The sequence below is a fragment of the Dipodomys merriami genome, unplaced genomic scaffold (genome assembly GCF_024711535.1).
Source record: "Dipodomys merriami isolate MVZ:Mamm:240054 unplaced genomic scaffold, mDipMer1.0.p SCAF_16, whole genome shotgun sequence".
NCBI lineage: Eukaryota > Metazoa > Chordata > Mammalia > Rodentia > Heteromyidae > Dipodomys > Dipodomys merriami.
In genome coordinates, this window is record NW_027202937.1 from 3,767,270 (window position 1) to 3,791,371 (window position 24,102).

Genomic DNA, 24,102 nt, shown 5'->3' on the forward strand with positions numbered 1-24,102 from the left:
GCCTGGATATTTGTGTAAGGAAAGAGTCCGATTCAATTCTTCTACAATTTACATAGAGGCACCCAATTTCCCCCCCGCCCCCCACTTGTTGAAAAGGCTGCTCTTTCCCCACAGTTTATTCCTCTTGTCAATGATCAGTTTGGACAGATACCGATGGCTCATACCTGTAATCCTCCTTACTCAAGAGGCTAAAATCTGAGGATTCCAGTTCAAAGCCAGCCTGGCCAGGAAAATTCATGAGACTTATCTCCAATTAACCACCAGAAGACTGAAAGTGGTGCTGTGGTTCAAAGTGGTAGGGCAATAGCTTTGAGCAAAAGAGCTCAAGGACAGTGGCCAGGCCCTAAATTCAAGCCTCACAGCATACACATCGACACAAAAAAATCAGTTGGCCTTATTTCTTAGCTTTCCATTTTGCTCCTTTGGACTATCTACATTTACTCTAATATCATACTGAGTTATATATTACCAGAGTTTTATATTTTGAATCCGGAAGTGTACAATATGGATGATCCCAAAGGACATTATGATAAATGAGATAAGCCAGTCACGGGAGGACAGATATTATATTATTTAAGTTCAAGCTATATGAAGTACCTGTAGTAGTCAGACTCACAGGCTCAAAGGCTAGGACAAAGCAGGGACTAGTTGTTGAATGGATGTAATGTATTACTTAGGCTACATGAATAAATTCTACAAACCCACTGTGCAGTGCACTGTCTATACTGAACAATAAAGTATGTGTACCTCAAAATTTGTTAAGAGCTCTACTCAGGTGGCTCATGCCTGTAATCCTAGCTAACCAGGAGGGTGAGATTTGAGGACTGAGGTTTGAAATCATCCAGGCAGGAAACTGTTAAAACTCAAGCTCAGGGACAGTGCTTAGGCCCTGAGTTCAAGCCCCAGGACCAGCATGCACACACACACACACACACACACACACACACACACACACACACACGCATGCACACACACACACACACACACACACACACACACACACACTATTACTGCAGCTGGGCACCAGTGGCTTCATGCCTGTAATCTTACCTATTCAGAAGGCTAAGATCTAGAGGACTGAGGTTTGAAGCCAGCATAGACAGACAAGTTCAAGAAATTACATTTCCAATTAACTAAAAAGTACAGAGCTGAAGGCATGGCTGAAATGGTAAAGCATCAGCTGCGCTTAAAGTACTGAATTCAAACTCTGGTACATGAAAGAGATGAATATTACCATGTCTTCTGTCCGTGAACTCCTATTTTGGTATTTTAGTCATTATGTCAAGAAGAATGCAGAAGCTGGGCGTTTCCTGGGGGAAGGGGGGACTGAGTGTCTCAGGACTCTGCCTGTTGTTTTATTTGGTTTTTTTCTTATGTATGTATGCTGTTGTCATAATAAAACGAGGGTAAAGTCTATCATTTATTGATTATCAAATATTTTATTGTTATTATAAATGATATACAGAGGGGTTCCAGTTTCCTAAGTCAGCTAAAGCACACATTTCTTTTTGGACAATGTCACCCCTTCCTTCACTCTGTGTGTGTGTGTGTGTGTGTGTGTGTGTGTGTGTGTGTGTGTGTGTGTGCCCGCGCACGCGCGCCCGTGTCCAGGCTGTCCCCCGCCCCCCTCCTCTCCTCTCACCCCCTGGTTCCCTGCTGGGAGCGGTGGCGGGTGGGGCTCGCGGGCGCCCCCCCACCCGTCCGGGCCCCGGCCCCGCCCCCGGCCCCGCCCCTCCCGGGCCCCAGGCCGCACTGCGGAGCGGGAGCGGGGCGGTCACGTGGGCGGCGATGGCGGCGGCGGCGGCGGGGCCGGGGCCGGGGCCGGGGCCGGGGCCGGGGCCGCGGGGCGGCGGGGAGCCGCGGGGCCGGCGCCTGTACTTCTGCGGGAGCATCCGCGGCGGGCGGGAGGACCGGGCGCTGTACGCGCGCATCGTGCGGCGGCTGCGGCGCTTCGGGGCGGTGCTCACCGAGCACGTGGCGGCCGCCGAGCTGGGCGCGCAGGGTGAGGGTCGGGCCGGGCCGCAGGGGTGGGGGGCCCGGGGCGCACCCCACTCTCGCCGCCCAGCCTCTGACACGGGGGGGGGTACGGGACACGCGTCTGTCCAGATCCCACCGTTTGGCTCTCTTTTTGTCAGTCGTGGGTCTTGAACTCTGGGCCTGGGCACTGTCCCTGCGCTCTTCAGTCAAGGCCAGCGCTCTGCCACTAGAGCCACGGAGCCACTTCCGGTTTTCTGAGTAGGTTTATTGGAGATAAGAGTTGCACAGCTTTGGGCTGGGAAGGTGGCTCAGTGGTAGAGCACTTGCCTTGCAAGCATGAGGCCCTGGGTTCGATTCCTCAGCACCACATGAGCAAAAAGAAAAAAGCCGGAAGTGGTGCTGTGGCTCAAGTAGTAGAGTGCTAGCCTTGAGCTGAAGAGCTGAGGGACAGCGCCCAACCCCAGAGTTCAGGCCCCATTACCGGACCCAAAAATAAAAAAAAAAAAAAAATTGCACAGCTTTTCCTGCCCAGGCTGGCTTTGAACTGTGATCTTCAGATCTCAGCCTCCTGGGTAGCTAGGATGACTGGAGTGAGCCATGGGCCTCTGTCTTGGCTCTCTTTCCTTTCAGCGGTTTTGTTTTGTTGCCAGCCCTGGGGCTTGAACTCAAGGCCCAGTGCTCGCCCAGGGCTGAAGGTGATGACACCCTGGACCTCAGGCCTTCCCCCCTCCCCCTCTAGCCCTCTGCCCAGTGGCAGATGGGGGATGAGGGAGCGCAGCTCTGCTGTGCGCTTTGTCTGCCCCAGGTCCCACTCCACCCCTGATCCCAGACCACGCCCCCTCTCTGCCAAAGAATCAGCCCTCTTAGAGCCCACTTCTCTGACCACCTGCTCCCCTGTCTGCTTGAGTGATCCTCAGACCCTGGTGGGCTTCTGGGCCTTTCCACCTCAATCTCAGCTCTTAGTTTGAAAATCATGCTTAGAACTCTTTTGTAGTTCTCAGAAAACCTTTACTTGGTTTCCCTGCTCCACCTAAAAGGGCAGGAAAGTCCATGAGACTCATCTCCAAATTAAATACCAAAAAGCTGGAGGCGGAGTTGTGGTTCAAGTGGTAGAGTACCAGCCTCGGGACAGTGTCCTGGACAAGTTAGAGCATCAGGACCAGCACAGAAAAAAAAAAGAAGAAGAAAGGAAGGAAAGAAAAGCCCCAGCATGAAGTCTTTGCATCTTTACTTTTTGGTCTCAGTATGTTACCCAGGCTGATCTCAAACCTCTGAGCCTCTCTTCCAAGCCTCCCTCCCATGTGAGCCCCCCCTCCCTTTTCTGGGGTTAAATTCAGGGCCTGGGCGCTGTCCCTGAGCTTTTTCAGCATGAGGCTAGTGCTTTAACACTTGAGCCACAGCTCCACTTCTGGTTTTTTTGGTGATTAATTGGAGATAAGAGTCTCATGGGCTTTTCCTGCCCGGACTGGCTTTGAACCTCGATCCTTAGATCTCAGCCTCCTGAGTAGCTAGGATGACAGGCATGAGCCACCAGGCGCCTGGCTGAATTTTTCTTAAAGCTTTTCCGTTCCTCATCCTTTTTGAAGGGCTCTGGGGCAGAGCTGGCCCCGGGCATCCTCTAGCACAAGCCTCCCTGAGGAGGGTGGATGTGGAGGAGGGCCAGGACACAGGAGCCGCTGAGCTGGGACAGGAAGCGTCCTTGACCAGCTTCTTTGACCCACAGGAGAAGAGGCCGCTGGGGGTGACCGGCACATCCATCAGCGGGATTTGGCCTGGCTGCAGCAGGCAGATGGTGAGTTCCTCCCTCCTCTGGGATGGTGGATTCCTGGGGCCTCCCTAGAATTCCCTCTACACATGCCCATGAACCCCAGGTCCAGGGCTGAGCACTCCTCTTTCTCCCCAGTGGTTGTGGCTGAGGTGACGCAGCCCTCCTTGGGTGTCGGCTACGAGCTTGGCCGGGCCGTGGCCCTCCATAAGAACATCCTGTGTCTGTTCCGCCCGCGGTCTGGCCGAGGTGAGCACCCCAATCTTCCCCTATGGCTTTTGTGAATCCTGCTGCTCCTTCCTTGGTGGCTGGGGCAGCTGTGAAGTGGGGGACAGTGAAAAGGAGGTGGCCCTACTCCACCCCTGCTCCCCACCAGTGCTTTCAGCCATGATCCGGGGAGCAGCGGACGGCTCAAGGTTCCAGGTGTGGGACTATGAAGAGGAAGAGGTGGAGGCCATGCTGGACCGATACTTTGAGGCTGAGCCTTCTGCTCGGGTGGCTGTCCCCAGGGACTGAACTGCTGGACTTAACACCCCACCCCACCCCATTAAATCCTTCTGACCTCTGCCATGGCTCTGGTATTGCCCCTGCCCAGGTTTGTCTGTGTTGTAGTCATAGTGGAGCAGCAAAACTCAGTAATAACCCTTTCCCACACCACTCCATTAGTTTGGTGTGGGTTATTTTAATTTTTTTTTTTTTTTTGCAGTATTTGGGCCTCACTTGGCTTGCTTGCTTGGCTCCCTGCCTCTTGAGCCATCCCTCCCAACTGTGCTTTTTGTTGATTATTTTGTAGATGAAGTCTCTCAGACTTCTCTGCACAGGCTAGCTTCAAACCAAGATCCTTCAGTTCTTTGTCTCCTGATTGGCAACTATTATAGGTATTAGCCACTGGCTCATGTTAGGGTGCAGACAGATTCTAAACATCTTTAGCCCCCAAAGTGTTGGTTATCTCACTAAGGAATTGGAGAAGGCAGGTGTGGGGCTGGAGCCAGGCTGGATCTGAATCTGGCCACACAGACTTTCATCTCCTGTCAGCTTAGGTCAGATGGGTCTGCTGTGGGCTGTTTGTGAGGACAGAAGAATCTGGAAGGCTAAAGGAAACTGTAAATAAGCCAGTGAGCCGGTGGCTCACACCTGTAATCCTAGCTACTCAGGAGGCTGCGATCTGAGGATCGTGGTTCAAAGCCAGCCCAGACAGGAAAGTCCATGAGACTCTTATTAATCTCCAATTAACCACCAGAAAAAGCTGGAAGTGGTGCTGTGGCTCAAGTGGTAGAGTGCTAGCCTTGAACAAAAAGCTCAGAGACAACGCCCAAAGCCAGAGTTCAAGCCCCAGGACTGGCAAAAAAACAAACAAAAAAAAACCAGGGGCTGAGAAGCTGGTTCAGTGGTAGAGTGCTTGCCGTGCAAGTATGAGGCCCTGGGTTCAATTCCTCAGTAACACATAAACAGAAAAAGCCAGAAGTGGTGCTGTGGCTCAAGTGGTAGAACACTAGCCTTGAGCTGAAGAGCTGAGGGACAGCGCCCAGGCTCAGAGTTCAAGATCCATAACTGACTAAATAAATAAACAGTAAATGAGGGGAGCTGGCCGGAAGGAGAGGTCCGGGGAGCTGACGTGACCAGCCCTGGGGCAGCTGTCCAGCTTGCTTCCGGAAAAATATGTGAAAAAAAGGAAATTTATTCAGTAAACAGAAGAAGGTGCCGGACGCTGGGAACCCCTCTCCCCTGCCCGAGAAACGCTGAACTCCCCGCCCCCCGCCCGCCCCGACGCTGGCAGGGCTGCTGCAGGTGATTCCTGCGCCTCCCCGCTCAGTCATAGCCCTCGTCGTCTTCGTCCTCGTCACCAAAGAAGAACGTCTCTCTGTCCAGGTTTTCCGACTCCTCGTCGTAGGAGAAGCTGTCGTTGTCCAGCTCCTCATCAAACTCCTGCTGCCACTCGGGCACATCATCCTCGTCCTCTTCCTCCTCCTCCTCCTCTTCCTCCTCCTCTGCTTCCAGCCCCGAGGAGCCCTGGGGTCTGGGGAGGGTCACCACACTCAGAGCAGGCCGGCCCCCCGCTGCCCGCTTTGGGTCTGCCCCGCTCTACTCACTGGCCGCTGGGCACGTTGGATCCCTTTGGCTCCCAGGCGTCGGCTGATGGGCTCTGGAGACCGACCCGGAAGTCCTGAGAGGAGATGGGAGCACGTGGAGCAGGCGCGCAGAGGACACTGGGCCTGTGGCTTGGCGTCTCCTGCGGGCGAGGCTCCCTTTGACCTGGCCCTTCCCCCGCTGCCTTGCGCCTTCTCTCCAAGGCTCTCTAGCTGGGCTCCCTGTGCTCAAGGCACTTGGCATATGTTCTTGTCTTTTTTTGCCCACGTTACCCCACGGAGAGTACCGAGGGCATGCTGTGAGCTGGGCACCTGCGAACTAGAGCTGGGAAGAACCAGGGAGACCCCTCACACCCGGGGATCTTAATCCACATCTCGAACAGTCCTCTGAGAGATGCACCCCGCAGGCTGGCGGGGAGCTGGGACAGGCACCCAGGGCAGGGCCGGGCGCACCTGGGTGGAATGCTGCAGGATGGCCAGCAGCCTCTCCTGGATCCGCCGCAGCAGCTCCAGGCCCGTGCTCAGGCAGCCGGGTCTCAGGAGGCGCAGGGAGGACGCCAGGTCTCCACAGCGCAGCAGCGTCTCCTCTGCAGGGGGGCAGACACCGGGCTGACTGCCTCCTCCCCATCCCAGCCACGCCCTCCTCCCACTAAGTGCCAGAGGCTGCAGCCCAGCATCCAGATGCTGGGAACATCTGTGGCCTCTGACCCCTACCGCAGGCATTGGGGAGGTGTGGCGGGACGGCTTCGCGGTGCGAGCTGACTGGCTGGGCAGTGGATGCTAGCGGTGGGCGGAGGAGAGGCGCCCGGCTCACCCAGGAGGATCTGCAGGGCATTCGTGTGCAGCTCCAGATTCTCGGTCTGCTGTTCTACCACATCCATGTACTCCGTGTCCTGGCTGTAGAAGCTGTAGACGCAGGAATAGGCCAGCACCTAGGGGAGCCCCAAGTCAGCTCTTCCTGCCTGAGGCTGGGTGCCAGTGCTTCCCCCTCCCCCCTTCCTGTCCCTGGCCCTCCTCCCCTCCCCCCCCCACAACCTTTCGAGCCTGTTCGAGGCCTCGGCACGCATCATTGAGGAAGGTGAGGGATCTGGGCGGGGGCACCTCGTGGATGGCAGAGGCCCGGTTCCGAAGGTTCACAGCAAACTCCTGCCGAGGAAGGCGCTCAGCACAGCCCCTTGGGCGGCAGCCTGCCCCTCCCCAGGGAGCCAGCCCAGCCCTCAGGCCTCACCCACCCACCCGGGGCCACTGCTCACCCGGGCCTGGTGGTGGAAAGTGCACCGCTCATTATAGTCCTGGAACCGCTTCTCCTGGCGAGCCGCTTTGCTCACCTGTATGGGCATGCGGGGCGGGGGCTGGATCATTTGTTTGGATAGGGTGCGGTTAAGAGTGAGAACAGCCACTTCACCCCGAAGATCTCCATTTCATCCTCCTGCCTGGGCAGGTCACGTCCCACGAACCCCTTCACAGGTGGCCATGTTGAGACATGCCCAGAGCTACACACAATGCTGGAGCAGGCCGACTCCAGACTCGTTGCTCTGTGCTGGCACCTGCCCATGTCCCACCCTCCCCTGCCTCTCTGCAGCTCCCTCCAAGGGAGCCATGCGATTCTGAAGATGAAGACCCCTGGAAAAACTGCTCAGTACAGACAAAAGTGGTTCCTGTCCTCTCTCTGCTGAGCCTTTGTCCCTGTAACCATGGTCACACGGCAGACACAGCCCCTTACCATGGCTGAGCAATTGTAGTAGTCCTTGTGATTGGGCTTCCAGGATTTGAGGCAGCGCCAACAGAATCCATGGTTACACTTGGCACAAGTCATGCTGTGAAGGAAGCAAGCCAGTCAGAGGGCACCTACCTCTGGGCAAGCCTGACCACAGCACCAGAGGCCTGGGCACAAGTGACCATGACCCAGGCCTCTGGCCTCCATCCTCCGCCTCCATCCACCACGCTGCGTGCATCCCTGCTCTTGCACTTCCCCATATTGTATAAACTTAAAAGTAGGGGGAGGAAAACCAGGGAAGAAGGCTCGTCTGTAACCCTCACTACTCAGGAGATCTGAGGACTGGTTTGAAGCCAAAGATGTAAGTAAGGGTGTGGCCCAAGTGGTAAAGTGCCAGCCTTGAGTGAAAAAAAGAAAAAAAAAAACAAGCAAAATAGATCTCAGAGGGGCTGGGAAGGTGGCTCAGTGGTAGAGCGCTTGCCTTGCATGCCTGAGGCCCTGAGCTCGAGTCTTCAACACCACATAAGCAGAAAAAGCCGGAAGTGGCGCTGTGGCTCAAGTGGTAGAGCGCTAGCCTTGAGCTGAAGAGCTGAGGGACAGCGCCCAGGCCCAGAGTTCAAGCCCCACAACCAAAAAAAAAAAAAGATCTCAGAGTCCTGAGTTCAGTCCCCAGTACTGTGGCTGGCATGCACTCCTGAGTGCGCGCACGCATGCATGCACAGACACACACACACACACAGAGTGGGGGAAGGAACACCAAGATAAAGGAAGAAGCTGCTGTGGGGGAAGCCACTGAGGGGTGACTGATTTCATGAGCGAGCTTCATTATAAACCTGTCTCTTACTGCCAGCCTCCCCCGCTTCTCCCTTGCCCTCTGATGCCCCCATCACCCCTTCTTACTGCAGACACCCCTCGTTCTTCTCAATGGGAGCCTGACAGCTGGGGCAGCGTTTGGAGATGAGCTTGGCCAGGTGCTTGCTCTGGGCCTCCACGCTCATGCCATCGTAATAGCCACCGTCATCGACCCACTGGGACATGTGGCCACAGCTGGCAGGGTAGTGTGCCTGGAGCAGGAGGGAGGCAGGGACACAGCTAAGCCCTAGTAGGGCAGCACTCTTCGCTCCATGGGAAGGCGGGTGACACGGGAGGACCTGCGAGGTGGGGGTGGGGGTGGGGTTGAGGGGGACACAGTTCAACCAGTGGGAGAATGAAGACAGGTCACACGGAGGGTGCTGAGTAGGGGAGGAGTCTAAGTAAGTCTCTTGGGGAGGGATGGGGCGGGGAGGGGGCACCCACCTCAGGGAAGCTACAGTTGAAGCAGGAAGCCCAGCCGCACTTGGAGCAGGTGGTCCCGCAGCCCAGGCCCTGGCGGCACAGGACTCGGTCGCAGCCCTGGGGGTTGGTGCACCAGGTCAGGTTGGAGCAGCTTTCCACATAGCCTCGCAGCAGGGCCTTCTCGTACTGTGGGCCACACGTGCCACAACATGAGGACATGGCTTGCCCCAAGGCACAGTGCCAGGCCAGCCGTCCCCTGGGGCTTGCCCTCTTCAGCTCAGCGGGGAGGGGGCTACCTTGGAGATGACCTCTGGTGAAGAGACGATGGCCCGGATGAAGGCGCCGGTGGGCTGGGCGGGGCAGTCGGCGATGGGGCAGGTACAATTCAGTACAAGGTTCTGCTCGATCCGAGTGGTCAGATATTCATTCCAGCAAGACTGGGAGAACACAAGGAGGGGGCTGCTCAGAGAAAGGGGCACTGTACCTCCCCCTGCGCCTCTCCTCCCAGCCACTGGCCACATGGAAAGCCGGAGCCAGCCTGTTCCTAGATCCACCTCCGCAGATCCGCCTTCCCGCCTCCCTGCATTTCCAGGGATGGACCCTCACTATAGTTGTCTCTGAGGATGTGAGGGGCTGGGTCTTGGCTTAATTAGAATTACTGTTGGACAGCCATGAAGGAAGTGGGTAAGAAAAAATCAAGAAAGAAAACGATGGAGACATCAGTGTTGTGTTTTGGCTCATGGATGAATGCTCACAGTCACGATGCTCACAGATGCGTCTTCTGAGAAGTGACTGATCATGAGGCCCTTGTCAGTGGACTAGCACTGATGCATTCAAAATCCGAATAAATATTTTTTTAAAAAAGAGAGAGAAAAGGGGGAAAAAAATCCAAACAGACTTTAGCAAGTACAAGGCCTTGGGTTCAATCTCCAATGCCAAAATGGAATAGATTACTGGGAGGTGGTAGGAGGACTATGGAAGGTGGAGTTTGGTTGGAGAAAGTAAGTCACAAGGACTTGCTTTTGAAGGGCATCTTGTCCCTGGCCCCTTCCTGTCTCTGAGGGAAGCAGCTCTGTTCGGCCATGCCCTTCCACCCTCAATGTTTCTGCCTTGCCAGAAGCAATGGAGCCAGCTGACTCTTAACTATCTGAAACCATGAGCCAAAGAAATCTTTCCTCCCCTAAATTGTTTCTCTCAGGTATTCATCACAGCAAAAGATCTGATGAAGGTCAGACAGAAAGGAGGTCTAGGAAAGTGGGTAGCTTTTCCCCTACTGAGTTACAGTCCCCTGTGTGGGCAGCAGGGCTCTGATCTCATCTGCACATCTCTATCCTGATGTTCCAGCCTCCCCAGGACCACGCCTTCCACAGACACTCTCCCCCCCCCCGGCCCCCAGTTCTGGCCAACCTATCACCATCTCCCTAAGTCACCAGCATCAGATCCTTTCCTCTCACTCCCATACCCCTGCCCCACCCTACATCAGAGGCCCTTATGCCTCATCCCTACCCACTGCAAGAGCCTCCTGATACATGGCCTTCCTCCTCACCCTCTCCTCATGCAGGCCACTATATACACGGCTGGAAATCAGCTCCTAAAATATTCCATTAACAACTCCTGTCCATTCTACCACCGGTAGCTGAGCTTTCCCAAATGACCAGTCCTGCAGCTGTGGCATAAGGCTCCAGCACACACATGAAGCATGTGACTAGACAACTTTTATGCCCAGAAAAGAACCAAACTAAACCTTTGGCAGGGACACACACACACAAATTGGAGAGTTGACCGTAAAATTCACAGCCTGCACCTGCAGGCGTGCAGTGCCCCGGGCTTCCCACAGTCCTCTGGGACAGAATCCTAGCATCTGAGTCTGGCAGTCCCCCACTCCCCACAGGGGCCTCTCGACTTAGGGTTTTGCCACTGTCAGTCCAAGGGGAGACCCAGTGCTGTCACCGATCCTCTGGCAGAGTTCACACTGGAAGCCTCCACACCGCCCCCCCCCCCCCCCCCCCCCCGCCCCAGACACTGGGCTGTCTTCCTCTGACTTCTTTGGCCTTGCTCTTTGTGCCACTCAGCTGGGACTTGCTCATTTACTTCGCTGAGACTTTTCTTCAATCAGCCTGTTTTTCTCAGTCACATTCTCAGGCTGCCTGTGTGTGCATCTCCACTGGGCGGCAGATGCTCTGGGCTCAGCTTGCTGCTTGTTTCTTCCTGGGTAATGTCATCTAGGCCTCTTCCATTTCATTCCAAATTCAAAATCTACTGACTACCTGCCTGTCCCACCGTGTCCAGCAAGCAGCTCAAACCTCACAGAGCCACACAGCTCCTATTTTTCTCAAAAAAAACAAAACAAAACAAAAACAAAACATTCCCTGCCCTGCAAAGCAGGAAGTTGGACAATAGGTTACTGGACCTGCCAGTCTTAGGTCGTGAACTCTCAGGCTCCTGTGACCCTGCCCCCTGCCCTGACCCTATTTAGGTCTGGACCGGCTCAGGCCCCATGATGCCTTGCCACAGGTCTTTGTGTTGGTGTCTTGTCTCCTGTCTCCTCTCCAGCACCATGCCGGCCCACTTCAGCTCTCCATTGGAGCTCATCTGGTTTGTTGGTATTGTTTTCTGCTTTTTCTTTCCTCTTCTACTCTCATGGTATTCGCAGGGCTGCAGGTCTTTGTGATGAGAGTCTGCCTGAGTTCGTTGGCCTTTTAATCATGACTCCCATTTAGACCTCTCAAAACACAAAAACAAAAAAAACCTGCCCTGAACTACTTGGGAAGCTGAGATCCAGAGGCTCATGGCTCAAAGCCAGCTAGACAGACAAGTCTGCTGGAGTCCATTCCAATGGAAGAAGCTGGGTGATACGCACCTATCACCTAGGCCACAATGGGAAAACAAAAGATATGATTAGGGATCAGGTGTATTCCTGGGCAGAAATGAGACCTCATCTCAAAAATAACCCGTACTGGAAGTGGCACTTTGGCTCAACTGGTAGAGCACTAGCCTTAAGCACAAAGAAGCTGAGGGACAGTGCCCAGGCTCTGAGTTCAAGTTCCAGAACTGGACAAAAAAAATACAAATAAGGTCTGGAGGTATGAAAACTCCTACCTCAGAACAGTCTACAAGTAAGTAGAAAAGTGCATACATGCAGCATAGTGCCCGGCCCAGAATGAGCCCTGTAAGTATTGGCTGCTGTTGTTAGAAGCTCTTAGATCACTTCTTGTTTGGGTTTTTACTCCCTCATCCAGCATGCAGCACCATTAATATAGTGGGTCCATGATAAATTTTAGTTGAGTAAACATACAAAGAAAACAAGAAGGGGCCTAAGGAACCAGGCGAGAAGCATCTAAGAGCAGAGCAAAGGGGACAGAGAAAAGGCAAGCACACACACACGCAGAGGCGCCTGTCTAATCACCCACCACTGGGGGGCGCTGGGAGAGGCAGCTAGAGTTCACGCAGCAGGGAGCAATCCTGTTAAGGTGATGCCCTGGGCAGGTGTGATGTGAATTGGAAAGAGCTGGGAGGCAGGGCTTTCAGACTCTGGGCCCAGCACTCTGGGCCCAGCACTCACCCCCTTCTTCCCGCCTCTGAAGTTGGTCATTTCCCATCTACTGCTTATTCTGTGTTGCTTTCTAGCAGCAGGCCTGACTTCCCTCAATGCCCTCCCTCCCTCTTGTCGTGCTATTTTCTGGTCTATACCATTTCTTTTATCTGTGAAGTAAATGAGAATACATGATAAGCAAAGTGGTGTTCTGAGATAAGGTGTTGAGTGGTGATAAGAAAATATTTAAACTCCAGTCACTGATAACTTTTCCTCGTTTACAAACTGCCTTAACGCATAGTCTGCATTATATATGCATGTCCAAACATATATGTATATGTACACACACATTCTCTGACTTGGCTGATAATTGGAATAAGCTGAGAGACTTCAAACTCTAGATGCCTGAGTTTCCTCTCAGAGGTTGTGACTTAATTGGTCTGGGTATATTCTAAGGCTGAGGACCTTTACAAGTGCCTAGCGATTACAACATGCAGCAGAGTTAGAAAACCATATTGTAGGGCTGGGAAGGTGGCTCAGTGGTAGAGTGCTTGCCTTGCATGCATGAGGCCCTGGGTTCCATTCCTTAGCACTACATAAGCAGAAAAAAAGCCGGAAGTGGCGCTGTGGCTCAAGTGGTAGGGCACTAGCCTTGAGCTGAAGAGCTCAGAGACAGTGCCCAGGCCCAGAGTTCAGCCCCCATGACAGACAAAAAAAAAAAAAAGGGAAGGGGAAACAAAGGAGGAGGCAACAATGCTTGATAAGAAATGTACTCATTACCTTGCCCATGTAATTGTAACCCCTCTGTATGATATTTTCACAATAAAAGAAAAAAAAAAAAGGAAGCTGGGAGCCTGTGGCTCAAGCCTGTAATCCTAGCTACTTAGGAGGCTGATATCTGAGGATCTCGGTTCAAAGCCAGCCCAGGCAGGAAAGTTTGTGAGACTCTTATCTCCAATAAACGGCTAGAAAACCAGAAGTGGTGCTGTGGCTCAAGTGGTAGAGTGTTCACCTTGAGCTGAAGAGCACAAGGACAGTGCCCAAGCTCAGAGATCAAGACCCACGACTGACAAAAAAAAAAAAAAAAGAAAAGAAAGGAGAGAGTGAGTGTGAGAGAATGAAAGAAAGAAAAGAAAAAAGAAAGAAAAAGAAAGAGAAGACAGGAGAAAAAGATGGAGAGGGGAGAGGGAGAGGGAGAGGGGAGAGAGAGAGGAGAGAGGGGAGAAGAGAGGAGAGACAGAAGGAAAAAGAGAAGGAGAAGGACAGGGACAGGGAGAGGAGACCCAGAGCTTGGTGTATAACCCTGGTATACCATGTACATATAAGAAAAATAGAGCGAGAGATGCACCCAACATCATCCAGGTTAGAAAAAATGGCAGTGCTGAGCCAGATCCCAGAGGTTTCAAGGCACCTGCATTCAGGAGGAAGGCAGAAACACAGGAGACAGGGAGGCCTCACCTTACAGCAACAGTGCATGCAGCAGAGGGAGGGCAAGTCGTCATCCGGGCCCAGGGGGCTGACACAGACAGGGCAGTGGTCTGGGCGTGTGGGCACGGCCTGGGCCTGGGGCACACACAGCCCGGCTGCCAGCAGTAGTGGCTCTGGGTCATCACTGTAGCTCTGTAGCAGCTGTTCGGCACCCCAGTGGGAATGAGCCAAAAGGTGCTGTGCCACATCTGGTTCTATATTCAGTGTCTCTTGTACTTGCCGCACAGTCTGCTCCATCAACCCTTCTACCTCATGGGGGCTCATAGTGCGGCCTGCAGGCAGCTGCAGAGATGCAAGGGCCACCACAGCTTCTGGGCTTGGAGGGAGATAAGAGACAGTGCTTAGTATTGATGCCCTGCTTATAACCTATAGACTGACCCCTACCAAGGCCTCAACTCCCCACCTGCCCCAGCAGTGTTAGAATAACTACCCAAGCAGCATCAGGACAGAGCACTTTGGCTGGCAGTAGCAATGATGGTGAGTCCTGCAGGGATTGGGGTGCAAAGTGAAGGAGAGTGGATGGGACAATTCACTGCAGGCCCCCACCCAGAGGTGCAACAGCATCTCTCGTGTCAAACAGGAGTGTCCAGCCTTGCTACAGGTGATGATACAGGTGTCATAGAGTATATCAATGAACCGGGATCTACAGTTAACCCTTCCAGGTGATAGGTCTATATCTGATAAACTCCAAGAAAGATTGCTTTGGAGAATTCACTTTGTATGCCATGCAAACAGCAGGCATGAAAAGCAGTGCCACAATGGCTGCTGGTGAATTGGATGTAATGCTGGAAGTGTCAGGATGCTGACTGATTAGCGGAGGTCCATAACAAATGACCAGCAGAATGAACTTGAACATTTGCATATTTCAAGGAGCAGAGTGCTAAGTTAATACTCCCATACATAGTTACAGAATATTTCCTATTTCCTTACAATGAGAGACATCTATCAAAGAGTCAGCGTGTCTGGTTCTTCACCCAAGGGCTGGCTCTAGGATGGGGAAAGCAAGGCTCCTGATTGGCAAGGAAGCAGGTGGTGGTGCTGGGAGAATGAAGAATTGCGAAGTAGGAGAAATAATAGAGATAGAAAAAAATAAAGCAGCCGAGCTCAAGTGGCTCATGCCTGTTATCCTAGCTATTCAGAAGGCTGAGCTCTGAGGATCACAGTTCAAAGGCACCCCATCCAGGAAAGTGCATGAGATTCTTATCTCCAACTAAACACCAGAAAACTGGAAGTAGTGTTGTGGCTCAAAGTGGCAGAGCACTAGCCTTGAGTAAAAGAGCTCAGGGACAGCACCCAGGTTCTGAGTTCAAGCCCAACTGACCAACTGGCTTGGTTGAAGGGGACAGAGGTAAAGATGGCTACCTAGGCTTGAAGGTCTTGGTGCTTTTGTTGCCACAGAAGGGGACATCTGCCTGGCCCCGGCAGGGCCCCATGGGCTCTGGAGTGGCATACATCAGGATCTGCGGCCGGTCATCACGGCGCTCCACGTAGCCCTGGCCCAGGAGGTGCAGGATGCAAGAGAGGACGTCGGTGCTGGTACAGGCCACGCCCCCAGCAACAGCACGACCCAGGCTCCCAGGGGGATTTGGACCCTTCTGCCAGGCTTCCAGCACCTGGATGGGAGGAAAGAAACAAGGAAGCTACTCTTACCTAGACCTGGGTTCAGTGACTAGCTCACCATTTACTGGCCATGAGACTCTGAATAAGTTATTAACTTTCCCATGCCTCAGTTTTCTTATCTTCAAATGGGATAAAATAATGATATCCACTTTGTAGGATTATTGTGAAGACTTAAAGGTTTCATTGTCCATGTGGTCAACACTTATGTCTTACCTCTACTTTCTGCCTACTGCCCTGCCCTGTCAGGAATAGCAAATCCACATGTAAATGTCAGCTAACAGAGGTCTCATGGGAGTCTCCTTCCCTTGTGAGGACCTCTGGTTCCATCCCAACCCCAGGTGTGACATTTCCTTCCCCCAGCACAGTCCCCGCTGCGCCTACCAGACAAACCAGCTGATCAATGTGGAGGCCTTTTTCCCCGTGGGCTTTGAGAATACGGACAAGAAGGCAGCTTAAGAGGTTCCTCTTCTGCTCCAGGGTGCGGCCCTCATCCTTCTCTACATTCAGGTATGTCTGGGGCGGTATCAGCCACAGAGCCTCTTCATTGGACGGGGTCCCAGGCTCACGAAGTCGCAGTACCCCTGGAACCCAGTCCCAAGTCAGACACCCAGGGACAAGGAGGGATATCTGAGTGAGGACTAAGAATCGTACAACATTGTGATCTTTAGTACCGTCTCCCCAACCTTCAGAGCCCCCACTCTGCAGCACAGGCTCAGTCCAGTCCCCACTGGCCTACCCCCAGGTGGAAAGTTCTGTGCCTCCTGCAGGGTCAAAGGGCCAGTCTTAGAGGTGAGGGGCAGGAGGGCCTGGTGCAGCAGCTCTGGGGAGAGGTCGGAATCCTTTAGCAAGGCCTCCACTGACACCTCCTGGTGAGGAGAAACAAGGCCAATCAGGAGGAAGAGGAAGGGGAAATAGAGAAGAGGGGTGGAAGGAGGACCAGAGTTCAGGAGGAGTCAAAGAGATGACTGGGAGCGGCTGGGGGCTGAGGTACCTCAGTCTGATTGAAATTCAGCAGCAGCCACATCTGCACAGTGGACACATGCAGCACCTGCTTCCCAAACTGCAGCTCCGCCCGGCCCAACCACGTCCACTGCAGCCGTCGATGTGGCCCCATGTCCAGAACTGGGTGGTTCTGACCTGGGAGGAAGGGGGCGGAGTAGGAGTCAAGTGTTAACAACACACAAAAATTTAAAATCCAAAATGATGGATTTTTTTTGGGGGGGTGGGGTTGGTCATGGGGCTTGAATTCTGGGCTAGGCGCTGTCCCTCAGCTCTTCAGCTCAAGGCTAGTGGAGCCACCAGAGCCCAGCATGATGGATTTTATAATGATCTATGTTTTCAGAAAACCTCATTAGTCATCTTTTTTTTTTTTTGGGGGGGGGGTCCGGTCATGGGGTCTGAACTCTGGGCCTGGGCGCTGTCCCTCAGCTTGTCAGCTCAAGGCCAGCACTCTACCACTTGAGCCACAGCACCACTTCCAGCTTTTTCTTTTTGCTTATGTGGTGCTGAGGAATCGAACTCAGGGCCTCATGCATGCAAGGCAAGCATTCTACCACTGAGCTACCTTCCCAGCCCCTCATTAGTCATCTTTGAAGGAAACCAATGAACATATTATTTAAAAACAAAAACAAAAACAAAAAACCCCAAAAAAAACCTAGCTGAGTGCTGGTGGGTCATGCCTGTAATCCTAGCTACTCAGGAGGCTGAGATCTGAGGATTGTGGTTCAAAGCCAGCCCGGGCAGGAAAGTCTATGAGACTCTTATCTCCAATAAACCACCAGAAAACTGGAAGTGGTGCTGTAGCTCAAGTGGTAGAGCACTCGCCTTAAGCTGAAGAGCTCAGGGATAGTGCCCAGGATCAGAGTTCAAGCCCCATGACTGACCAAAGAAAAGGGCCAGAAGGTGGCTCAGTGGTAGAGTGCTTGCCTTGCTTGCAAGAGGCCCTGGGTTCGATTCCTCAGCACCACATAAGCAGAAAGACCCGGAAATGGTGCTGTGGCTCAAGTGGTAGAATGCTAGCCTTGAGCTGAAGAGCTGAGGGACAGTGCCCAGGCCCAGAGTTCAGGCCCCATGATCAACCAAAAAACAAACAAACAAAAAACTAATGGGAAAATTCAGCTTTTTTGTATAAACTGTACTTCAGGGAAACCCACATAGTGCTATTAATGAAGATACATTCTAAAGGCACAGTCTCCTCAGAAGCTTAAATTCTAACACAAAATACTACCTACCATTTATTAAAGCTGGAAGTGGCGCTGTGGCTCAAGTGGTAGGCAGCTGGCCTTGAGCAAAAGAGGCTCAGGGCTTGGCGCCGGTGACTCATGCCTGTAATCCTAGCTACTCAGAAGGCTGAGATCTGAGGATCACGGTTTGAAGCCAGCACAGGCAGAAAAGTCTGTGAGACTCTTGCCTCCAATTAACCATCAAAAGCTGGAAGTATGGGGCTGGGAAGGTGGCTTAGTGGTTAGAGTGCTTGCCTTGCATGTATAAGGCCCTGGGTTCGATTCCTCAGCACCATACAAGCAGAAAAAGCCGAGAGTGGTGCTGTGGCTCAAATGATAGAGCGTTAGCCTTGAGCTGAAGAGCTGAGGGACAGCGCCCAGGCCCAGAGTTCAAGCCCTACGACCAACAACAAAAAGCTGGAAGTGGAGTTATAGCTCAATTGATAAAACACTAGCTTTGAGAAAAAAAAAATCAGGGACAGTACCCAAAGGCCCTGAGTTTAAGTCTTAGCCTGTGCAGGAATGCACACACACACACACACACACACACACACACACACACACACACACACACACACACACACACACACACACACACACACACACACACACACACACACACACACACACACACACACACACACACACACACACACACACTTGCCAGGCAGGAATGCGCACACACATGCACACACACACACACACACACACGAAGTAAACTGCCAGACTCTACTCCAGGCCTCTAATTTGCCAGGCAAGTGCTCAGATACTTGAGCCACACCTCCAGCCCTTTGGTTTGTATTTTATGTTTGAGATAGGTGGTGCTAACTTTGTGTGGGCTGGCTTTGACCTCTGGATCCTCCTTCCTCCACTTCCTGTGTAACTGAGATATGTGTCACTGTACTGGCCATATTTTACTTACTCATACCTGAAAAGTTTATAAAACTTAGCCATTTGCTAGTTTACAAAAGAGGTCTCAATGGAGGGAAGGTAGAAATCTAAAACAAAAATATAATTAAACAAAAAAAGTCTGGTGAATTAAAAATATACTTCTTAAAAACTGACAAGTCATCCAGGCACTGGTGACTCACACCTGTAATCCTAACTACTCAGGAGGCTGAGATCTGAGGATCACGGTTCAAAGCCAGCCCAGGCAGGAAAGTCCATGCGACTCAGCTCCAGTTAACCACCAAAAAGCCAGAAGTGGAGGTATGATTCAAGTGGTAGAGGACCAGCCTTGAACAACAGCAACGAAAAAAGCTCAAGGATCATTTCCAGACTCTAAGTTCAAGCAGGATGGGCACAAACATGTAACAATAATAACTTATAGGGCTGGGAAGGTGGCTCAGTGGTAGAGCGCTTGCCTTGCATGCCTGAGGCCCTGAGTTTGATTCCTCAGCACCACATAAGAAAAAAGAAAAAAGCTGGAAGTGGCACTGTGGCTCAAGTGGTAGAGCGCTAGCCTTGAGCTGAAGAGCTGAAGGACAGCACTCAGGCCCAGAGTTCAGGGCCCACGACCGGACCCAAAAAAAAATTTTTTTTAAATAAAATAAAACTTACAAAACACTCCAAATAGCCCTCACCAACAGAAAAGGTAAATAAATATATTCATACAATAGAATACGACTCAGCAATACAAAACAATAAACTAATGATATAATACACCCCAAAATTTCCCACAGACATTATGCAACATGCCAGAAAACAGATGTACAATTCAAACTCGGTATCATGTACAAATACAGGCAAATATCTATGCTGATAAAGGGAAGAATAATGGTATCTTTTGGGGGAAAAGGTACATGGGTTCCAAGTATGTTCTGTATCTTGATCTAGGAGATGAGTATGTGTGGATGATTGTGGGTGTAATAATCCATTAAGCCTTGTGATTATGTACATCTTACTGAATAATAGTTATGCCAATTTTTTTTAAATCTTAAGGGGAAAAAACCCTAAAGGATGAAGCTAAAATAGTATACTGAGTGAAAAAGAAGTAGTCTTAAAATACTTTTTATTTGGAAAGAAGTTCCAAAAGACTGAAGTTAAGTATGCATACTACTGAGATAGAAAAATATAATCAGATTTATAGAAAGTTGAAGGAACTAAGGAGGGCAGAAATGATGAGGTCATACTACATTCCTTTTGCTCCCTTCCCTCATACTATGGAGCCCAGAAACTCTGTCTTTATTCACATCTGCACATTCCTGCCCAATGGTCCTCTCCATTTCCTCTCTTTCCACCCCAAAGATGACCTCAATCTCAGTTTCCTCTCCCCAACTTCTTACTCTGGCTGTAGAAACTGGAGAAGCGGTCCAGGGCATCACAGAATTCCGGAGGAAGGCATTTTCTGGGATGGTACAAGTAGCAGAGTGGAGAGACAGGCCAGCAGCGTGGTGACAGGACCAGTATAGAAACAACTGGATTCAGATCTTCTGTAAATAGTTGTTTCTCATCAGCCTCCTCTTCCTCCTCTTCCTCCTGAAGAGAAGGATGTCAAGGACGCATGGGCTCCCTTCTAGAGTCCAGTCTTGCTCTCCTACTCCCGCTTCTCCCTGCTCTTACCTCCTCTCCCAGCAGTCCCTGTCCCTCCTTATCTTCCTGCTCCAGGAGTACCCTGTCAAGCTGCTGGAGCTGGAAGAGGTGGAACTGGCGCTGCAGCTCCTCCGAGGTGCTCAGGCTCTGCAGCATCAGTTGGGGGAGGCGGTTGGGGAAGCAGAGGCCGATCTGCTCCAGCACGGCCCCCTCCAGCCAGCTGGAGCCCAAGCTCAGGAGCCGGTCTGCCATGTAGTGCCTGCAGGACACACGGGGGCCAGGCCAAGTCTCAGTGGGATGTCAGCACAGTCTAGGCTCATCCCCCGAGAAGGTAGGTCCCTATGGTGCGGCCTGCCTGTGTCACAGGCTCCACCTCACCCCTTCACACCCAGCTCCACACTTCATTCTCCTCCTCCCACCGCTCCCTTCATCTCCCATCAGAGGCTCTTTCCCCCTCTAGATTCCAGGCCTTGCCAGACCTGCACTCACTGATAGAAGTGCTCAAAGGTGGTGGCCAGCTCCAGGCCAGAAAGGACCATGATGGGTTCCAGATGCCGCTGAAGCTGGCCCAGGGTTTCTACTCCAGGGGCGCCGCCAAGCAGGCCACCCTGGATCTGTTGGTCAATGTGCCTGGCAAACTGCTCACTCATCTGGGGGAAATGGAAAGGGCACTGACACCCAGGGATGAGGGAGTGGAGTAGGAGGATGAGGAGAGAATGAGGGGAAAGGGCAGGCAGGAAGCGGGAGCAGGACTCACGTGAGCAGCCGTGAGGAAAGACTGCTGTAGCAGGGCACCTGAGAAGCCACTGCGCAGAGCCAGTGTGAAGGCTGCCCGGGGCCCAAACAGCTCTGAGCCTGCCCTCTGCAAGTGTTCATAGAGCTTACAGTAACGAGTCACAAAGTCTGGGGCCCTCCAGGCTGCAGCCAGGAATCTGCTGACCTGAGAACAAAGAACAAGAAGTGACCAGAGGAAGCTGGGCACTGGTGACCCACAGTGAGAACCAAAGGATCATAGTTTGAAGCCAGCCTGGGCAGAAAAGTTCATGAGACCCCTTCTCGACCCACACCTGGGCATGGTGGCACATGCCTGTTATCCAAATGAAACAGGAAGCCTTAAGTAGGTGAATGGCCATCTAGGTGGCCTGCCTGGGCAGAAAGCAAGACTCCATCTAAAAACTTATCAGGGTGTATAGCTCATCCCTGTAAGCTTAGCTACTCAGGAAGCTGAGATCTGAGGATCAAGGTTCAAAGCCAGCTGGAGCAGGAAGGTCTCCAATTAACCAGCAAAAAGCCAGAAGAGGGGCTGTGGTTCAAGTGGTAGAGTACTAGCCTTGAACACAAAAAACTAAGGCACAACACCTAGGTCCTGAGCTCAAGACTAAAAGAGCTAGAAGTGTAGCTTGGTGACAGAACATCTGCCTTGCAGATTGAGGTTTGAGAACCTCAAACCTCAGTACTAAAAAAAAAAAAACAAAAACCAAGCAGCGAATCCTACCCTCCACCCTGCCCAGTTTCAGCTTGCATCTGCCTACCTGCTCTTGCACCACGCTGAGCCAGCACTGGGTGATGTTCCTCAGACTGCTGCTTGGAAGCACTGGCGAAGGCCCAGGGCTCCGGTCCCGACCCTTATTGTTCTTGCCAACTGCAGAGACACAGAGAAAGAAGGAGTTTCATCTCTGCCTCCGGGGGAATCCAGCGGTCACGAGTGCTTACCCCCTGAGAAGTCCAGGAGGTGTGGGGAGCTGAGAAAGGCAGAGGAAAAGGAGCTAGATATCCCCACAAGGGCAGATTCGCAACTCCGGGGCCACGCGGGACTCACGGGGCCGAGGAGATGGCTCAGGAGAAGGCCCAGGAGGGAGCTCCACATGAACCAGCAAGTGGCACAGGCGGCGAACTCGAGAAGCGAAGGTCGCTGCCCGACTCTGGGGGATCCGTGCATTGTCCCTCTGCTCCAAGTACTGATCCAGCAACCATCCCAGGGAGCTTACACCTTCCACATCTGAAAGAAGACAGGTCAGGAGCGGGGGTCCAAGAAAACCAGGAACAGAGAGCTAAGGGGGGAGGAGAAGGGAAGAGAAATAAAGGTTGTGGGGTCCAAGGGCCCTAGTCCTCTCCTCACCAAGGTTTGCTTCACCTGGAGCCTGGGGACATGGTAACTGGGCAGGGGTAGCGTGGAGGGGAAGAGTCAAATACCAGAGTCTCAGGGAGCAGTCCTTGGGGTGGGAAGGAGAGAGGAGCATTGAGGTAACAGGCCTCAGGAACTAAGAGAACCAAGTGTGTTAACTCAGGTGACCCCTGGGCATAAGGATAAGGCGCTGGTTAGTGGGGCAGGTGGCAGGTGGTTACCAGGAGAGGTGACGTTCTGCACCAGGGGGCTGACCAGGGCCTCCCAGCAGGTCTTGCCCAGGGCCTGGGCAGCTTCATCATCAGGAAGGAAGCGATCAGCAAAATTCTGTTCATGACGCAAAACTCTGTTCAGCCTGGAGACAAGTGAGAATATGGCCAAAGATTAAAAGACAGATTTCCCTAAGGCAGGCATGCAGTGCAAAGCAACTTTAGTTCCCAGGTGCCCATGCTTGGGCCTCTCCCCCACCCCCCGGCTTTACCCCACCAACTCCCCTTATGTCCTAGCTGCAGATTTCCACCGCAGCCTCTTCCTGACCTCTCCTTCTCACCGTGCCCTGTTCCCCCAGCTGCCACCCCCCTTCGTGCCCCACCCACCTGGGGCAGAGCTGGAGGAGGCGTCTGCGGTCCTCTGCTATGTCCCGGCTCCAGGCCTGTGCTCGAATTGTGTAGAAGAGACATGTACGGCGGCACAGCTGCTCCCGGAACAGTGGCCAGAAAGTGGGCTTAGGGCCCAGGACCTCCAAACCCCGAACTCGAGTGTCAATGCCACCCTGCAATACAGATTCATTTGTCACCTAAGCCACCACCTGCCACCAGGGCCAGGTCCTGTGCCCAGAGCGGCTGGAGAAGCCCCAGGAGAAGGAGCCCTGACTGAAGTCCTAGCCTCCAGCAGATACCACAGACAGGGGTGTGGATTCCCTGTCCTCAGCTCCCAGCCTCTTCCTGGCCCCACCTGCTGGCAGCGCTTTATGCGGATCTGGATGATGGGCCAGAAGCGGTTCAGGTTCTCCAGGAGGGTCACTCGGCTGGCAGAAGGTATCACGTTCACCTGGCAGGGCAGGAGAGAGGAGGCAGGGGGAGCTGTCACCCAAAGAGGAGCTGAAGACTGTTGACAGCAAACAAACCGGGCATGCTGTGTGTCTTTACTCCTGCACCAAGCTCAGGGACCTACAAGGTTCTATAATTGGGATTCCACTTCCACTGCCAGCAAGCAGCCCTCCCCAGAAGGAAGGGAACAGCCATTCCCCCAGTGGCTGGCCCTTTTCACAACCTTGGGACAAATGGAAGGCTAGGGAGTATGGCCAAGTGGGATGCTAGGGTCCCCACCGTGTTGAGCTCCGTGCTGATACAGCTGGCACTGTCCCCTCCAAACACCACCACTCTGGCTGGCATGTAACTTGAATCTTCGCTGGCTACCAGGAGAGTCAGCTGCCTGAGAGAGGAAAACGGTGTAAAATCAAAGCTAGGACTCCTGTCCTAGTTCAAAGGTATTTCATCCCAACATGTCCTTCATCCAACGTCTGTGGCAAGTAGACTACCACTCAGTGTCCCCCACCATCACCCTCCTGGGACACCAGACCCTCTACCTAATTGAATACCTGGGGCACTTCTCAACTACAGACCATCAAATCAACCTTCCAACTTCTTTTTTGGCCTCTAGCTCAAACTTCCATAAGTACTGGTTTTCTGAATTAAGAAAAAAATCTAATGTCTCTTCCCTTCTTCAAATCCTTCAATGGAGCCTGGCACCGTGGTTCACA

At 52.7% G+C, this 24,102-nt stretch overlaps 2 protein-coding genes across 3 annotated transcripts in view; one reads left to right on the forward strand and one right to left on the reverse strand.

The window, feature by feature from the left end:
• Window positions 1-1,788: 1,788 nt before the first annotated feature.
• On the forward strand, window positions 1,789-4,308 carry Dnph1 (2'-deoxynucleoside 5'-phosphate N-hydrolase 1). The gene is made up of 4 exons (XM_070023498.1): window positions 1,789-2,002; window positions 3,701-3,769; window positions 3,881-3,991; window positions 4,119-4,308. The coding sequence occupies exons 1-4, from the start codon at window positions 1,789-1,791 to the stop codon at window positions 4,256-4,258; spliced, it is 534 nt and encodes a 177-aa protein (XP_069879599.1). The 3' UTR covers window positions 4,259-4,308.
• Window positions 4,309-5,400: 1,092 nt separating this feature from the next.
• The window catches only part of Cul9 (cullin 9), a 37,308-nt gene continuing 18,606 nt past the window's right edge, over window positions 5,401-24,102 (reverse strand). Inside the window, exons 17-41 of one of the 2 annotated variants that reach the window (XM_070023689.1) lie at window positions 23,669-23,774; window positions 23,295-23,390; window positions 22,937-23,112; window positions 22,562-22,695; window positions 22,035-22,214; window positions 21,748-21,857; window positions 20,973-21,155; window positions 20,705-20,865; window positions 20,246-20,474; window positions 19,969-20,161; window positions 16,453-16,598; window positions 16,198-16,327; window positions 15,843-16,042; window positions 15,204-15,454; window positions 13,812-14,157; window positions 9,118-9,258; window positions 8,843-9,007; window positions 8,447-8,610; window positions 7,553-7,646; window positions 7,083-7,157; window positions 6,865-6,975; window positions 6,644-6,761; window positions 6,283-6,416; window positions 5,833-5,906; window positions 5,401-5,759 (exon numbers count right to left, since the gene is read on the reverse strand). In XM_070023689.1, the coding sequence (XP_069879790.1) occupies window positions 5,552-5,759; window positions 5,833-5,906; window positions 6,283-6,416; window positions 6,644-6,761; window positions 6,865-6,975; window positions 7,083-7,157; window positions 7,553-7,646; window positions 8,447-8,610; window positions 8,843-9,007; window positions 9,118-9,258; window positions 13,812-14,157; window positions 15,204-15,454; window positions 15,843-16,042; window positions 16,198-16,327; window positions 16,453-16,598; window positions 19,969-20,161; window positions 20,246-20,474; window positions 20,705-20,865; window positions 20,973-21,155; window positions 21,748-21,857; window positions 22,035-22,214; window positions 22,562-22,695; window positions 22,937-23,112; window positions 23,295-23,390; window positions 23,669-23,774 (3,925 nt within the window). In that variant the 3' untranslated portion in view covers window positions 5,401-5,551. Of the gene's footprint in view, window positions 5,760-5,832; window positions 5,973-6,282; window positions 6,417-6,643; window positions 6,762-6,864; window positions 6,976-7,082; window positions 7,158-7,552; window positions 7,647-8,446; window positions 8,611-8,842; window positions 9,008-9,117; window positions 9,259-13,811; window positions 14,158-15,203; window positions 15,455-15,842; window positions 16,043-16,197; window positions 16,328-16,452; window positions 16,599-19,968; window positions 20,162-20,245; window positions 20,475-20,704; window positions 20,866-20,972; window positions 21,156-21,747; window positions 21,858-22,034; window positions 22,215-22,561; window positions 22,696-22,936; window positions 23,113-23,294; window positions 23,391-23,668; window positions 23,775-24,102 lie in introns of both variants that reach the window. The other variant, XM_070023688.1, reaches the window with a different exon arrangement.